The 18,509-nt window shown below is 41.0% G+C and overlaps 1 protein-coding gene across 6 annotated transcripts in view; it reads left to right on the forward strand.

The window, feature by feature from the left end:
• The window catches only part of Ryr2 (ryanodine receptor 2), a 568,461-nt gene that overhangs the window by 276,655 nt on the left and 273,297 nt on the right, over positions 1-18,509 (forward strand). For all 6 annotated transcript variants that reach the window (XM_085831287.1, XM_085831288.1, XM_085831289.1 and 3 more), the window contains exons 13-15: positions 10,344-10,508; positions 14,729-14,850; positions 16,679-16,862. In XM_085831287.1, coding sequence (XP_085687413.1) covers positions 10,344-10,508; positions 14,729-14,850; positions 16,679-16,862 — 471 coding nt within the window. The remainder of the gene's footprint in view (positions 1-10,343; positions 10,509-14,728; positions 14,851-16,678; positions 16,863-18,509) is intronic.

The following is an 18,509-nucleotide window of genomic DNA, read 5'->3' on the forward strand; positions in this document are numbered from 1 at the left end:
ATACAAATAAATATATTCCCCACATATAGACTGTGAAAAATGAAATATGTTAATAGTGTTGATTATAATATTTAAAACACCACAGTTTAATTGGAAAGAAGCCTAATGAAATTAAAATTCCCTCATGGTGCAGAGTACTCTCTGCACATTAAACCAATGGAAACAAAACAAGAGTGTCGGTCTTACCAGATTTTAGAGAAAATGGAATACACAGTTTTATCTTTTCCTTTATTTGGTCTCAGCTCTGTACTTGTAAGATACATGTTGAACTCACAGATAACACATATGTGTGAACACCCATGAAGACACAAATATCCCATACATATGTGTGCAGATTCATGCTGGTGCAAATGCACACGCGTACGTGTGTACATGCCTGTGGAGGACAGAAGTCAATCTTGGCTGTCCTTCCATCCATCACAGGGTCTCTCACTGGCCTGTAATTTCCCTAGTAAGCTAGACTAGCTAGCCAGTGAATCCCAGGGATCTGCTCGCCTTTACTCCTAGAGGTGCAATTACAAGCGCTTGCCAGCTTTTTAGCCGTGGGTTCTGAGGACAGAACTCACGTCCTCACACTTGCAAGGCCAGTGCTTTACCACCCAAATTCTCGATCCAGCTCCCCTGCCTCTGTGCACGTACCTGATGTGAGACGTTTCCCCCTTCACAGCATAGGGATAGATAGGGAATGTATGTTGCATTTTCCCTTATTTTCAGTAAGAAAAATGAGCACTTCCTTTCTGGAAGACAAACGTGCCTTCTTTTCAATGTGTCTGCAACTCAGGTATGTATCAGGTCTGCAGTGGCTAAATGGCTCCTGGGCATCCTGGGTGACAGAGTGAGTTCCAGGCCAGTCTGTTTGGTCACACAGTTCTACCGGTTACATAGCTGAAAGGAGGAACACCATCCCAACATGCACAAGGCTCTGGGTTTGATCCCAGCACTGCCACAACTCTGGGGAAGCTCTGTGTCTATATTAGCGGTTCTTTAGTTCCTGGTTCACACATTCTTCTTATCAGGTGATTCCAGTGACTGAACAGCCTGGGTCATGCTGAGCTCTGCCACTGGGCACCATTGTATTCCCGGGTCTCTTCTGACCTTTAATTTTGAGAAAGGGTATCAAGTTAGTTTCCCAGGCTGCCCTGAGACATCACTAAATGGAGACATTGAACTTGCGGTCTTCCTGCCTTGCCTCAACTCTATGCAAAGGCCTATACCCCGAGGCCACACCCTCAACACATGCAGAGCAGGAAGGTAATCTTCCCTCAAGATCCGTAACTGACAAGGGTTTAAAAAATGCTACAGAAAACAAACAAACAAACAAACAAACAAACAAAACCCATGCTGACAGGGAAGGCCTATTTTGGGGTTGTTACATTGGTACCTGTAATACTAATGTGGGTGTTCAGTAACCAATCTCAAGTTCGGGAGTTGACAGAAAAATCATCAGTTGCTGACAGCCCTGTGCAGTCAGAAGAAATTGAATCAGGTAGGACATGTTTTATAGTGTAAGCGGCATAGACTCCCTGTTAAGGAAAAGACTTGATAGAATGAAGAATTCATTTCACACCTGTAGGTTTTCTAAGGCATATTTTCTACTTTTAGAACTTTTGACTGGCTCTCACAGACGCCTTTACATGTCAGTTTTAATCATAAGGTAGGCCCTGCCAGGTATATATATGTATTGTAAGCCAGTGTAATTTTCTTGTAGCTTAAAATGCCACCAACGTGTTCCTTAGTAGCTGAACTCCCTCCCTCGTGCACCATGAATAGAAGTCTATTGCCACTGAGGTGATGGAATGACAGCCTCAAATGAGACTAGCAATGCCATTAAAAGGACTGTGGAAATGAGGGCAAAAATAGACGGAAACTTTTCTAGGCTGAGATTCTTTGTGTAGTATTTTATTTAAGATTTTTATATTTTGTTCTCAGAGTTCTCTCCTTCTCTCCTTCCCTCCCTTGCCGCTCTCCCTCACCTTCCCTCAGACTTGCTCTGTACCTGAGGGTGACCTTGAATTTCTGATCCTCTTGTCTCAGTTCTTGAGTGCTGGTAAAACAGACATGCATCACCATGACTGGTATATGCATTTGTTGCTAGAGACCCAGCCCAGGGTTTTACACATGCTAGGAAGCAGCCTCACAACTGAGCTACATCTGCAGCCCTCAAAGCATACACTCTCACACAAAGAAAATGACAGTAAAGGTTAACTGTCTATAGTGGGCCATATAATCTGTCTACCAAATTTGAGGCTTGGTGTCATTTGACCTATTATGAGTTTGTGACATTTAGAGATTATTTTCAGTCCTCATTAAGCAATTGTAGAAACTGAAGCTTTATTAAATTCTGTGGAAGATCCAGGATCCAGAGCTAAGACTCAATGATAAATTTTAATAATCAATAAAGAAGAGAAATCACTCATCTGCTATTGTCTGCGCTTCAAAGGTCTGCTGTGACTAGGTGATTAAAAAGATCAGCCGGAGAGATGGCTCAGAGATCAAGAGCATAGGCTGTCCTTTCAGAGGCTCTGAGTTCAATTCCCAGCAATGCTTGGTGGCTCACAGCCATCTGTCATGGGATCTGATGCCCTCTTCTGGCATGCGGGTGTACATGCTTCATGGATGCTATCTCTATGTAGACCGAGCGCACATATACATAAAATAAAATTTTAAATAGGTTAAAAGTAGAGATTTATTTTTACATTATTTTTTCTCATAATAACAACTACATAAAATTATTTAGTGGGCACCAAGAAAGGTACAGAGCATAGCAGATGGTAGATGAGAGATGGAAATAAGAACTGTGTGTGTGTGTGTATGTGTGTGTGCCTGCCTGTGCCTGTGCATGTGTGAATGTCTTAATGAGACCTAGTACTTTGTATGCTAATATTAACAATTAATAACAGAAAGCTCCAACCTTCAAGCTCAAATGGAGATAAACTTTGCCTGTATCAGGATTAAATTAAAAGGTGCTGCATATAGTAACCTCTGCAGACAGGAGCTGAGAAAATAAGAGAAAGTTGTGGAAACAATGTTTTTCCTGGGAGAGATTTGGTTATATGTATGCCAGTTCTTTTTAATGGCAGTCAGCATAAGAGTGAATGCCACAGACCCTCCTGAAGTGATGAGAGGCATTGCAGTTAGGGCCCTACCAGAGAAGCAGAGTCAGGGGAAGACCTGTATGTTCAGGGACAGATTGTGTAGCAGTGTCTGCTGGTACCTGAGGGCTGGCTAAGGAAGTAGAACACCCATAGTGCAGTTGGGCTAATGGGCTAATTTTGTGACCCATTTCCCAGTTCCCAGTGACCACCTATTCTTATTATATTATGATAGCATAAAGAAACACATTAAATCTTTACCCTTTTTGTTATTAAGTGTGAGTTCATACATGTTGTGTGTGCATGTATGTGTGTATATGTGCGCATGTGTGTGTCCATGTGTTTGTGTATTTGTGTGTATATGTGTGTATGTGCATGCGTCTGTATGTATGCACAAGTGTGAACATGTGCTCGTGACTTCAAAGTCAGAGGACAACTTGGGGCAGTTGTTCTCTCCTTCAACCATGTGAGTCCCAGACTTAAAACGCAGGCCCTCAGTCTTGGCAGCAGACCTCTCTCCCTCTTGAGCTGTTTCCATTGCTGCGTATTCTCTTTAGACCTTTTAGCTTTTCTTAACTTTACCTGTTGCTTGTATTAAGGAGATGGGTATGTAAATGGCTATTATCCATAGTTTACTGTATAGTTAAAAATGAGTAAGACTGTCATTAACCAAGATTAACGACCTGTCAGTTTCCCCCTTTCAGTTAGTTTTCCAGCACTTGTATAGGATTCAGATGATAGATCTCAGGCAATACTAGAAGAGTCCAGATAACAATTCTACAGCACTAGTTTTAGTGTGCTTCTGTGTCATCTACCAAAGGCCACCTCACCATTGGCTCAGTAGTCATTTCCACTTCATAACAAGCCAGATTAGTATGTGCCCATTTGGGGGGTATTCTATCTCCTTTTAAAGTAATTTCTTGAATGGAATTTTTTGAGTAGTTTGTTGGCACATTTTCTATGCGGCATGTGGGAGGGATATGTAGTCTTTAATTTATTCACGGGGGATATTGTCTATTGTTGAGAAGTGGACTTTTATGTGCCTAGACAGATGGCTCAGCATTTAAGAACACTAGTACAGAGACCAGGAGCTCCTTTCTAAGAATCCATGTTGGGTAGCCCATAACAATCTGTAACTGTAGTTCTGTGAGATCTGATGCCCTCCTCTGGCCTTCATGACACATTTAGTTGCACATACCATACATAAATGCACATAATAAAAAATAGAATTTTTTTTTAAAAAGAGCCTGACATTTGCACACCATGATCAGATTCTGAGGATACAGAACAATTTTTGTTAATTTCAATAAATAGCACACGGACTGGTAGTGGAAGGCAGTATTCATACCAATATATAAGTAAAAAGAGAAGAAGCAGTATGTGTGTTCAATAATGGGTTGAACATATTTCCTTCAGAATTCATAGTCCCCAAGATCTAAAAATGAACAAAAATAGTTATGAATGAATGAATGTCCAGATGATAGCAATGATCTTAGGGTTTCTTTGATTGGCTATAACAGGTACCCAGTGGATACACTAGGTATGCAAACTAAACTGTATTGCCTTTTGGAGGAAGTTTCTGCTTAATGGCAGAGTATCTTAGCTTGTGTTTTGTTTGCTTTGGTTTGCATTACATGAGATGGGATCTTGCTCTGACCCCCAAAGCTTGCCTGGAAATTACTATGCATGCCAAGCTGGCCGCAGGCTCACTACAGTCCCCTTGCTGAGGTTATAATTCCACTGCTGGGATTACATCCATGAACTAGCATGTTTGGAAGCTAGAGAGAGCCCTTTTGATATCAGTGTAATCTTCAGATTGGATATTCCTGCTGATGTTATTCCAGTTTCATTGATCTCTTGTCTTCTAGCTCTAGTGGTATCCAGCTAATCCAATATTCTGATTATTGCTCTCTCTCTCTCTCTCTCTCTCTCTCTCTCTCTCTCTCTCTCTCTCTCTGTTTGTGTGTGTGTGTATGTGTGTATGTGCATTTTAAATATATACTGCATTTTCTGGAAGAGGTCACTTATCTGTGTATTCCTTATAAGGGTAAAGGGATTTCCTTTGGCACTTCAGTATATTTTACATGTATAATAGATGCTTCAGTATATTTCATATGTATAATAGATGCTTTACTGGATAGGGAGATGCCATAGTGGTTGATGTGCTTGGTACACATGCCTGAGGACCAGAATTTGGATCCCTAGAACTTATATAAATGCCTGGTGGGTTCTAGACTTAGAAGACAGAAACAGGGATCCCCAGAGCAAGGTGGCTGTGGAGACTAGCCTTATCAATGAGCTATCGCTTTGATTGAGAAATTGCCTCATTGAATCAGGCAGAAGAGCAATGAGAATAATTCCTAGCATCAAACTTGGACTTCCACATGTGCAAGAACACACATGTAACTAAACCCACACATGTGCTCACACACGTGTAAAAATGTGCATACACACACACACACACACACCACACACACACCACACACATGAAAATAGAAGCATGAAAAAATAGCTGTCTTAAGGTCTTTGTCTTCTAGCTGTATGATCAGGATGCACATTTACATGTTTCCCCACATCCTTGCTTCCTTTTCATGGTGTTTACTTTGACAGTATGATGGATTACAGAAACGACACCCTGGGGAGACTTATTTCAGCCTTACAGGCAGGTGACCCTGCTAGACTGTAACCTGTTTCTTTGGCAGTGAGCAGTTGTTTGCCTCAGTTTCTACTTAGTTGCTGCCATTATTCCAAACCTCCTTCCTGTGTGCATGAGTCATGGGTCGACAAGAATTTGGATGGGTTTCTGTAAAGATTTTGGATCCCTCTGCATCTGAGTGTCTCTTTTGTACCTCAAGCCAGAGAAGCCATTGCCTCCTTTTGCCTGCATGGTTCTTGCAAGGCCAGGTATACCCTGAGGAAATGGCCGGTGTCTGTAAGCCAGGCTAAATGTTTGTCTTTCTAAGGAGTTCTACTGTCCAATTCCTTCCTGTGTTTTTTTTTTTTTTTTCAAATTGCATAATAGTTACCCATGAGAAGTACAGCTAATCTCAATTTTCTAAAGTGTAGTAGCTCAATCTAAAAATACCGTTTAAAACTCAATGTGACAATTAAAGTCCCTGATCTGAGGGAGGGAAGCCAGTGTGGGGTTTCTGCCTGGCGGTCACTTGCCTAATCTGCTTCTACTGTATGCTTCTTACTATCTGTTGGAAGATTTTAGCATGTCATCTTCTTGGCTTCTGTTTGTTGTTCAACACCTGAGGCCAGTGCACACAGGGACTCTGCCTGGCTTGGTATAGACACACTCCTCTTCCAATAATGCTCTCTGAAGCCTGGGATCTTTACCTGGAAGTACTATGCATTCTATCCCTTTCTGACCAATTTATCCAGCAACTTCTTGGCAACCTGGAACCCTTCAGTGAGCCAAAGAGATACCTCTCTTTGGGCCATGTCATAAGTTTCTTCTCACCTTAACAACCATTAAACTTAGAGTGTCTTCAATCCTAGAAGGATTGAAAGGTCAGTCTAGCCTAGGCAGGTTTGGGCACATGTGCAATAAGACCCAACTGTGTACCCAAGTAAATTTTTAGGGAGACTCTCCTGTTTCCCATTGTATGTCTGTGCATGTAATTAAAATCAGATTCATTGTGGGAAGGGAGACTCACAGTAGTCTTCATCTGTCAGTGACCAACTTACAGAACTTCCCAAGCTATGCCCCTAGTGAACAAACTCCTCCTTCCTTTAGTCCCATAAAAGAAAAGCTCCTTGGCTTGAGGAGATGGCTCAGAAGTTAAGGGCCTGCTTGTAGAGGCTAGTTCAGTTCCCAGAACCCAGCCACACTGGAGGCTAACAGCTACCTGTAGCTCGGTCTCTGGGAGATCCATGCCCTCTGTGACCCCTGCGCACCTGCACTCATGTGCTGGATCCTCCACACAGGGCATTTCTGATCTGCCATCACAGTGACTAAAGATGCCTTGATACCTTTGCAAACCCCTGTGAGCTCTAGTTTCAGTCCTTTGAGTTATTGTGCCTATATTGCAAAAACCCCAAAGAGACCATCAGGAACCACAACTCTGATGCAAGCACATTAGAGTCTTTATTCAAGCCTGAGCTAGGGCCACAAACCTTCCTGATGAAAGAGGATAGGAAAGCAACCCCAAGGTCTTGGGGAAAGGGGTTTATAAAGAAAAAACCACAAGCAGGGGTTTCCAAGCCTTGGCATTACATAAGAGGGTAAAGGAATGGTGGCCTTCAAGCTAATTGGTTTACAGCACCTGGTTAAACCACAAGGAGGGAGCCTATATCAAAACAGAGCATCTTGACCTGGGAGTGACTTATGTTTTCCTAGCCCACTCTGTTGTTATCAGCTAGCTGCAGCTGCTGTGTCTATTTTGCAACTGAGGTCTGACTTTTCTCAGGCCTCAGGGGTGGGTGGGGCCATCCCTCTCTAAGGGTAAGCTAACTTAGAATGGAGTCTTAAAAGCACAATGGAGTTTATTTTGCTACCTCAGTCTCTTCAGAGTAAAGAGGCAACAACCTTGAGCTCCTCAGCCCAGGCCCTGCCCTGGAATGCTTATTTTCGTCTGAGTTTCTCTTAAGCCTGAGCTATAGGAAATGAACAAAGGGAAGGACAGCCATGACCCTGGGTGCTTCCTTCAGCTTCCTTTGTCACATGTCGTATCAGCAAGTTCTTACCTGACTCCAGGTCGCCATTACTACCAGTCCCTACAAAATCTCCTCATTAAAATCCCTCCAAGTGGCTGTAGCCCATTACAATGGGAAGCCAGCAAAACCTCACTGTTCAGCTAATGAGTGCAAGACTTCTCAAAAACACAAATAATTAGGCCATAAACTCATTTCCCGGCTAAAAGAAAAAAAAATGTTTAGAGACTCATTGTTTTCTTCTAAAGAGATAATTACATTGTTATATTTTCCAGAATTTAATTTTCTCATTGACAGGGTTGGCATAAGTAGATTAGCACTCTATCTCATCTGATAGAAGGAAATTACAATAGTTTATCTGTTTTATTGCTGATTCTTAGAACACAGTTCCAAGTTATTTGCATAATAGTTGATTCAACTTAGTTGATAATTGTATGCTTCGGAGGTGACCTTGACCTTTCCGTATTGGGGATTGAGACTCATTTGAATTTGAAGTTTATCTACTCATTCTCTTTAGGGTTATTAAATGGTCATTACTTATTAATACAAAAGAAAAAATGTATCAGATGTAATGAAGAATCTGTGACATTTTGTTTTTGTTTTAATTTTCCTCTGCAATCGTTTGTTTATTTGTTTATTTATTCTTCCCTTATACATTACATCCTAACCACAATTTCTCCCCTTCCTCTCTTCCCAGCCATCCCGCCCACCTCTGCTCTTCCCCACTCCTCCTCCAGTTCCTTTTAGAAAAGAGCAGGCCTCCCTCACAGGGATATCAACAGGGCCTAGTGTAACAAACTACAATAAGACTCAGCACATACCCTCATAGTTAGGTTGGACACAGCAATCCCTGTGCAGTTTAGCTCAGCCCAGAGTGTGCTCTGTAGAGTGGGCAGGACTTAGACTTGAAGCAATCCGACTGTACCTGGATCCCAAGTATCGAGAAGACAGGCATGTATCACCAGACAGGGCCTTCACTGTTGTTTTGTTTGAATAGATTCTTTAAACAAAAATCAAAACTCAAATAGTTTTTACTTCAAGTTATTCTTCAATAAATAGTTATGTAGTAGATGATCTTAATCAGTTAGTTCAGGGCTTGCCTTGGAATATGAGGACATGACTTCGACTCTCAGAACCTTTGTAAAAGAAGGTTTGGGTGAGTTAGTATGTGTTTATCATCCAGTATTAGAAAAACAGAGATAGGCAGAATCCTGGGGCTTGCTGGCCTGCTAGCCCAGCCTCCTTGGTAAATAAACTTCACCAGTGTGACAGCCTGTCTCAGAGAATAAATAGGGGGCAATGCTTGAAAAATGATAATTAAGGCAACCCTCTGGCCTCTACAAGCAAGCACACCATGAACATGAACAAACACACACATGAGCACACACCCGTGAGGACACACACACACACACACACACATATATATACACTGATTTAATTAATAATCAAATAACCAAAAACCTAGAAAGAACACAAGTGCAACTTAGCAAGGAAACTTATACAGTGATGGCAGGACTGAGAAACAGGAAGGCGTCCATTAAGCTTTGAGACTGTCATTTAGGAACTACCATAGGGCTAGAGAGAGGCCCCAGTGCTTAAGAGCACTCGGTGCTTTTGCAGAGAATGTAGATTTGATTCCCAGTACCCATGTGGTAGCTTATGACTGTCTGTAACTTCAGTGACAGGGGAATGCTCACATCTGGCCTCCAAGGACGCCAAGGATGGCATACAGTACATAGACATACATGCAGGTAAAACAAAGAACAGCAGCTGCAGCAACAACAGTAGAGCTTATTGATTTTGCTGATGGAACGAATTCAGATCCCAGCACCCGCATGCCTGTGACTCCAGCTCTAAGGGATGCATTGCCCATTTTTGTTCTGGCCTTCAGGGCACCTGTGGATATGTGCATACACATACACACACATGCACATACACTTGCACACACACCTTCAAAAAAAGAACTTTGAAGAATTTGGCCTCAGCTCCCCTTAGGAATACAAACCTCTGCAGTTTACCTCAGACGCCACAGGAGCAACAACCACAGCTTTGATTAGTTGGAGAGACATAAGATTCAGTTATCACTGACAGCCCCATAAACACCTCATAGGTGTCATGGACAAATTGTTCAGGCTGACAAAGGTTTGGGTTTTAAATTCAAGATATGTTCAAAGCTTTTCAAGTATTCTCTCATTTTTGTTCTGGACCTGTAGGGAGATATTTTTGTTTATAGATGATAAAGCTGAGCCCTAGGTTAGGAAGATGCCTAAGCAGTTATGAGCCTCGGCTGTTCTTCCAAAGGAACCAAGTTTGGTTTTCAGTGCCCAGTCAGGGGCCTCACAACCATCTAGAACTCTTATCCAGGGGCTCTGATGTCCACTTCTGCTCTCCAGTGACACTCTATATACACTCCAGACACACATACATGCAAATTATTGAAAGTAAATCTTTAAAAAATAATACTTGGCCATTGCCATAACTTCAGTGAACCTAGAGAACCGATCTTTTCAAGGAATGTTTTTATAAGATAGTTTTGTATTGATATAGACTAGTAATTTCTTAAAATCTATGCTATTCTCTTTTCATACATAGGAAAAATTGGACGTGGGGGTGAGGAAAGAAGTCGATGGCATGGGAACCTCAGAAATCAAGTATGGAGACTCCATTTGCTACATACAACATGTGGATACAGGCCTGTGGCTAACCTACCAGGCTGTGGATGTGAAATCAGCACGGATGGGATCCATCCAGCGTAAGGTAAGGTCACACACAGACACAGCTTAGCACAGCCACATTCATACATGAAAAAATACAAAAAAAGTGGAGACTTCAGTCACCTGCTTGAACTGGTTATTACACTCTGAAGGTCAGGTCACTGTTAATTTTCAGTCAAAATATTATGAAATCATGAAATCATTTCATTTGGCCACACATGCAACCATGGTACCTAATTTTTCAGATCCCATTTGTATATCTGAGAATGTAGTAGTGACTACTATTAATGAATCATGAGATTTCAGATCTCTTGAATCTTGTGTAACAATCCTACCAAAATAGGCTTTGGAGTTTTTTTTGTTGTTGTTGTTTTTTATTTTATTTAGGGTGACTCCTTGAAGGGTTTTTCTCAATGATATATAGGATTATAGTTTTGAAATTTATGTATCCAAGTTATTTGGGAAGTAATTTCACTGTCTTCTAGATTCTATTCTATTCTCTCTCATTTCCTTTGTCCTTCATTTTTCCTACTACCTCTTCTTGCTCACAAGATAGCCATCATGCTTCTTGGTCCTTCCAGGCCCACCTCCTCCTCCCCCCCTTCCTCTTCCTCTTCTTCCTCTTCTTCCTCCTCCTTCTTTTTTTCTCTGTCTGTCTGTCTGTCTCTGTCTCCCCCCGCCCACCAGAGTCTCACTATGTACTCTGGCAGTTGTCATACTATGTAGCTTGGGCTGGTCTCAAACTCACAAAGATCTATCTGCCTCTGTGCTGAGATCAAAGGCATGAACCACCACTCCCAGCTCTTTCCCCCAATTTCTCAACATCAGTTTTCACTGAGCCAGTGTGTCCCTTAAGCACGCCTCTCGCCATCCCTCGGAAAGATCCAAGCGTTGAACACCTGAGCTTGTAGATAGGCTGCTTCTTTGGTGGTTGACTTGATTTTGTCAGCCCAAGGCTTATCCGTCCTTCATTCACAGTTTATACTTAGATGATCACATTAGAAGTCTCTGCCTTCCCAGCTTGCCCACTGCATGTTCTCTGTGCCCTGAAAGCATTATAGAGCGCTTACTCAATGTTATGTGTACGCCATGCACAATTTGGTTGACTTGGTATTGTGACATTGTGCTTTGTATGAGAAATGTCCTGCAGGTTACTCCTGTCTGGAAATGCCCTTCTAGACACCCTCCAAGCCATGCCTCATTAAATCCTTAGGTGCTTCTTAATCCATGTAGACTGACAATCAGGTGAAGATCACGGAGTTGGAATTGCTAATGCTGCCTTTGGAGAGCCAGAGAAGGGAAGGAAGCCTGAGGCCTGCTAGGTGGTCAGGACTCACCAGCTGGCTCCTCTGGCTGTCTGCATTGCCCCATCTTTGGTACACCTACTGTGGTTGTGTTGTCTGGAATCACAGTAGGTGTTCACAGCTTTCTCTCATAAACATGCTTGTTTTAATCTATCCTGCTCATGTTCCTCCAAAGTAAACTTACGTGTTTTAGTTGTTTTGAGATTTAAGTTTCTTTATATCTATTTATTATTATTAATTTTTATTATTATATCCTCCTTAATTTAAATTTTTTTCATCTAGCCTTTATAAACTCTCATACTATTTTATTTGATTCATTTTATAGGTTTCCTTACTATGAATTTTCACACCTATTTCGCAGATGTTATAGGTTTCTGCATCCATTAAACAATTGAGATTATTTTTATTTCCAAGTCCCATTTTATTACTTTTCGGCAGTTTTTTTTAAACCTAGCAGTGATTTTTGAGTTTTATCAGTTAAAGTTGATAAAACAAAATAAAACAAAGCATGTTTTGGCTTCCTTTAATTTGCGCATATAATTAAAGGTACCAGACGTCTAATCACTAAAGAATCCTTACATCCATAGAATTAAACCCTACTTGACCATAGCCCATTATTCCAGTAAAACCCTACTAGATTTAATTAACTCATTTTATTCAGGATTATTTACATATATTCATGAGGAAAATTAAATTCTCTTTATGAGTAGTTAAGTTTTCATTTTATATAATTTGCATGTTTATGAGTTTCCACATGTACTGAAGCATCACTCTTCATTGATCCCTCTTCAGCCATGTGAAAGAGGAATGACCTCTCCCAGACCACAGACTTACAAAGACAGGTGACAGGCCATGGTTTGCCAACCCATGGTCTGGGATGTCGGCTCTTTGAAACTATCATTCATGTATGCAACCACTGAGTCCTAAGGCCTTCTAACTAGTGAGTTTGAAATTATCCTTCCAGTGTTTTCTGAAAATTAATGGATCACTTTTAATCAATTATTAATTGAATATTAATTAATTAAATTAATTATTAACTAATGAATAATTAATTTTATTCTTAGTTGAATGGAACTCCTTTATTTGGGGCTTACTGTTGTTTCTGAGATAGAGTCTTGTTTTGTTGCTCAGGCTAGCTTTGAGCTTCTGGGTTCTAGCAATCCTCCTGCCTCAACTTCTGGTACTATAGGGATGTGGCACCATGGCTCCCTCTGTTGATGACTCCTCTGGCTTAGCTGGGCCTTTTGCTGTTTGTTTTGCCATTGAGGTTCACACTGTACTGTATTATCATAATCGAGTTTCTATATTCTGTGGTTTTCTATTTTATTTTCAGCCAAGTTTGTGAGAGGTCTGTTTATCTCTCTCCTCAGATAATCGAGTTTTGGATTTGCAAACCTTTTTCTGGTGTCTTGTTTCTATTTCATTAAGTTCATCTTGTATTCTCATCAACTCCACTTTTCTACTCCAGGAGGTGTGCTTCTTAGAGGTTTTATACATTAGCACAGGTTTTTTATTTTCCTGTTAATAAAGGTAAACAGGAGAAGCACCTTGCTTTGAGGACAGATCTCTGTCTCATTGAGGTTTGTTTCAGGGGTTCTTCTTAACTCAAGATATTTGATAATTTTAGTTCCGGTTATAAATTTTTGGTTCATACAATTGATTCATGGTACTAAGTTACCTCACCGTGAGTGTTGAACGAAGGAAGCTGAAGGGACATTGGGCATGGTCCTTCACAGACATTCTGCAGCTGGCTGACTGGAGCCATTGCAAGTCTGGAGGGTGGTGAAGGCAGTGACAGACGGAACAGAAAGGAAGCCCTGGGGAGATTTGAAACCATTCTAGTATTTGCTTTTGTGATGTACGTATTGCATACATGTGTGTGATTACTCTGAAAAAAAAATCCATTGATCTGTACGCTGAGGATATACACACTTACCTCTCAGTGCTGGGCTTTCATGGAATATTCAAACTATAAAAATTAATGACGGACATGAGTGTGTATGTATGCATGTGTGAGTGTATGTGTGTGTTTATGTGTATATATGTGTTGGTGTGTATATTTATGTGTGTGCTTATGCAGTGTGAATGTGTATGAGTGGATGTATTTATGTGCGTGTTTAAGGGGGGTACATATGTGTGTGTATGCATGTGTGAGTGTATGTGAATGCATATGTGTGTACTTGTGTGTATATGTGAGCATATGTGTTTCTATGTGTGCGTGTGTGTGTTAATGTGGTGTGTGTATGTTCATAGTTTAGATACCTCGGAGTCAGTGATGAGTACTCAAGTGTTCAGTCACAGTACAGCTGGTGATATTACAGAGCAATGGAATGCAATGCGTAGTGCTGGCTTTTCTGTTGCTTTCTAGTTTGTCAGGTTGTGGATAAATCATTGAATGCAGATATAGGGCAATGATTTACTATTGTTTCATTCAACTCAATCTATGTTTTGAACCATCTGTAAGACAGTGACGGAATCAGTGTATTCCATGCCTGCTTTGTACAGGCTGCTCTGCCTGGTATGTACCCTGAACACAATGGTTTCCTTTGCCTGGTTTTGATTTTATTTGTTATAATGGCTCAACTTTTAAAAATGATTTACATTTTCTTGATTTACTCTTCACACCCTTGATTCTAATTCCTTCCAGGTCCCTTCCTCCTGGCTCAACATTTTGAGTTTTGTTTTGTTTGTCAAGGAGGAGTGTCTGGGACCAAACCCAGGTCTTTCCAATGCTAGGCAACCACTCCACCACTGAGCTATCTCCCTGCCTCTCACTATTACTGGTTTGAAACTGACTCCCACTAAGTTGCCAAGGTTAGGCTCAAGCCATTTCTGCAATGCTCCTGTCTCTACCCTCTGGGTGGCTAAGATTACAGGGGCATGCCTCCACCAAGGGCAAGAGTGTATCTTCTTCAGTCTGCCTTGCTGGGAAAATGACTCTGTTGCCATGCCCATGCAGGCTATCATGCACCACGAAGGCCACATGGACGATGGTTTGAACTTATCCAGATCGCAGCATGAGGAGTCCCGCACTGCCCGCGTCATTCGGAGCACAGTGTTCCTCTTTAATAGGTTCATAAGGTAATGTCCATAGTGATAGTTGCTTGGTACTTGACTTTTATCTTTCTTCATGGATTTATAAACAGATCATTCTAAAATACAGTTTCCTTATAAATATACGCTTTGCTAGGCTCACAGACTAGAATTAAACCTGCAGCTTAGAGAATGTGAATTTGTGACAGACAGTTATGGGTCATGATGATTTTATCATTATTTTGCTGGAATAATTTTTGTATTCTGTTATAGTGAGGATAATGACATCTAGATACTTGAATTCTAAGCAACATTAAAAATAATGTTCTTCTTCACCCCTGAGCCATCTCTCCAGCTCCCCTCCCCCAAATACTGTGATTCTTGAAATGAGCAATCTTTTTCTACTTAATAATTGAAACAGTTGCTTACCCATGAAACTAGTCAACCTATGGCCACACTGTTTTCTGGCAACAGCATGATAATATACAACATAGCCTGGATGGAAGAAGGCCTCTCTGTTTAAGTTTGAAGACCTGATAGAAGGAAGTTTTTGTATAAATAGACATATTTATATGCATACATGTATATGGCTAAGTGTAGTAAAAAGTTTAAAAGCATGTGCATATTATTATTAAACATTTTTTAATTCAAATTATGTGAATAGATATCTCTCATAATTATTTTTAATTACAGTATTATTTATTATCATTCTTACTAGATTATTAACAACCCTTTACCTCTGAGAAGGGGGAGGCCCCTCAGAAAAAAGGGAGGGGAGTGGGAAGGTGTTGTGTGGGGGGAACTGGGAGGAGAAGGGAGTAGATATTGGTACAGAAAGGAAATGAATTAATTAATTAATGAGAGCACCTAACCCTTCATATTAGAGACATTAAGTTCCTGTGTAGTTATATCTTTCCCAATTTATTAGTTTAGAAAAAATAATTCTAAATTATTTTTCATAGTTACTGCTTTTTGTTCTTTGTTGTTTTTTTAAATTCTTTGTTGTTTATGTATTCTTTCTGTGACCCATTGAGCAAGAGTGCAGGTTTATTTATGGGAGTATGGAAAACTTACCAGCGTTACAGCAGCAATGCATAAAATGATTTTTTCCACCAGCAATCATTAACTGCCAGCAACTCCTCATGGAGGGGTCAAGCTTCTTTGGGACCCTCCTCTATCTGTGATAGAATCTCCTATGTAAACAGTCTCACTGATGAGATCATGAGTGCAACTTCTGCAAAGATTTAGTTTGAATTTAAAACAGTTAGGTGCATATGTTGGCATTTGTGGGTGGGAGAGCATGTGCTTACAGAGTCCAGGAGAGAGCACCGGGCCCTGTGGCATTGGAGGTGGTTGTGAGCTGCCTGATACAGATGCCATCACAGAACCTAGTAAACATTTTTAACTGCCCAGCCATCTCTCCAGCTCTCATAAACTCAATTTTTTAAAACAGTTAGAGTAGCAGCTAGTGTTGATGATGGTAAAGCCTATAAGAATCTCTTACCAAAAATTAACCTCAAACAAGCAAATGTCAGTGCTTGAAGAAGACAGATGTGTCCTTACATCTTGAGGTACCTAGACCATGAAGGGCTATCAGTCAGCCTTGTAATTGGACCATTCTCCATTGGTCCAACAGGGTGTGTTATGGCGGTAGATCTCTGGATGTTGCAGTCTGGGATACACTGTGATACTTAGATGATGTGTTACACATTTCTATTGTGAATATGACCATTAAGGCTGGTAGAAAGGATGCCTTACACATCCCTTGGATTGTGCCTTTTTTAAAGAGGGTGTCAAAATCAACTCACCTGCCAATCGAAATCCATTGAACTGAAACTGTGGCTCACTAACCTAGTTAGTGTTTGCTGTGATTCAGGGGCCTGGATGCTCTCAGCAAGAAAGTAAAGCTACCCACCACTGACTTGCCCATCGAGTCTGTGAGCCTGAGTTTGCAAGACCTCATCGGCTACTTCCACCCCCCAGACGAGCACTTGGAGCATGAGGACAAGCAGAACAGGCTGCGAGCCCTGAAGAACAGGCAGAATCTCTTCCAGGAAGAGGTGAGATCACACCCGTTCCTTTTCTGTTGCTCCCTTGGGAAAATGACTTTATACTGAAAAAAATTATCTGTCCATTCCACATCTTTACACATCCCAGTTGAGAGTAACAGGAGTTTTACTGAGCAGAGGGACAGGCTTGGGAGAAACATGGTCTTTATTTTTACTTGTGTGTCATTACCCTGATGAGGGACACTTACTTTACCATCATATCTCACTGGGCCATTTTCATCACTGCAGTAAGAACGTTGCTGGGTGGACTCCGGTAGATGTAGTGCTGTGTTTACTTAATGGTATCTGTTTTGTGGTTGTCTTAGACTTGATTTTAATGGTTTTGAGTTTATAGCATATTATTTGAAGTGCCCTTTAGATACCTTTGAAGCTATAGGTTTAAAAACACAGCCCCAGTAAGGTGAGCAAAGGAATAGAGTTTGATCCAACTGTTTTATATTGGCTTCATAAATATAGAACTGGCTTCATAAATACAGAACACAGACACACACACAGGCACACACACACAGACACACACACAGACATGCACATACACACACAAACATACACACACATAGATACACATACACAGACAAGCACATATACACACATATATACACAGACACACAGAAACACACATACATACACACACACACAGACATACACACAGACAAGCACATATACACACATATATACACAGACACACAGATACACACATACATACACATATACACACAGACACACATACAAACAGACACACACATATGCACACACAGAGATACACACATATACACACACAGACACGCACAGATACACAAATACACACATATATACACACAGAGACACACACATATACACACACAGACACACAGATACACACATACATACACATATACACTCAGACATAAACAGACACACACACATACACAGACACATACAGACATGCACAGACACACAGATACACACACACACATACACACACAGATACACACATATACACACATACAGACACAGATACACAGATACACACATACATACACATATACACTCAGACATACACAGACACACACACATACACAGACACACACAGACATGCACAGACACACAGATACACACACACATACCCACACAAATACACACATACACAGACACGCAAATACACACACAGACGCACACATATACACACACAGATATACACATATTCACACACAGAGACACACACACACACACACACCTTAGGGCAAGAGGGCTCTGGGCTTGGAATAGAAGCAAAAAGGGAAATAAATGCTCATTAAGGAGGAAGGTGAGCTTCAGGTTGCTGCATGAACAGAGTACCCACCCTTTCCTTTTGCAAGTTATTACTTTTTGTGGTGCTGGAGACAAACCCAGGTGCTTCTGTGTGCTGCACAAGTGAGTGATACTTCATGGAGCTCTCTTCAGTTTCTTGTGTGCCTTTGTATGTATGGTTTATTTTATCAAATGTTTCACTGCTTTAAAAACTCATGTACCACAGCAGCTTGGCAGCCTAATGTCCTAAGGCAGTGTCAACATTATCATGACAGGCTCAAGCCCTTCAGCAAGGGGTGTTGGGTATGATAGAGACAGCTAGGGGCTCAGCAGGATTTCCATTCTAAGTGTTCCCAACACTGGACTGATTTT

The sequence above is a fragment of the Mus caroli genome, unplaced genomic scaffold (assembly GCF_978045245.1).
Source record: "Mus caroli unplaced genomic scaffold, Mus_caroli_1 scaffold_15, whole genome shotgun sequence".
Lineage (NCBI taxonomy): Eukaryota > Metazoa > Chordata > Mammalia > Rodentia > Muridae > Mus > Mus caroli.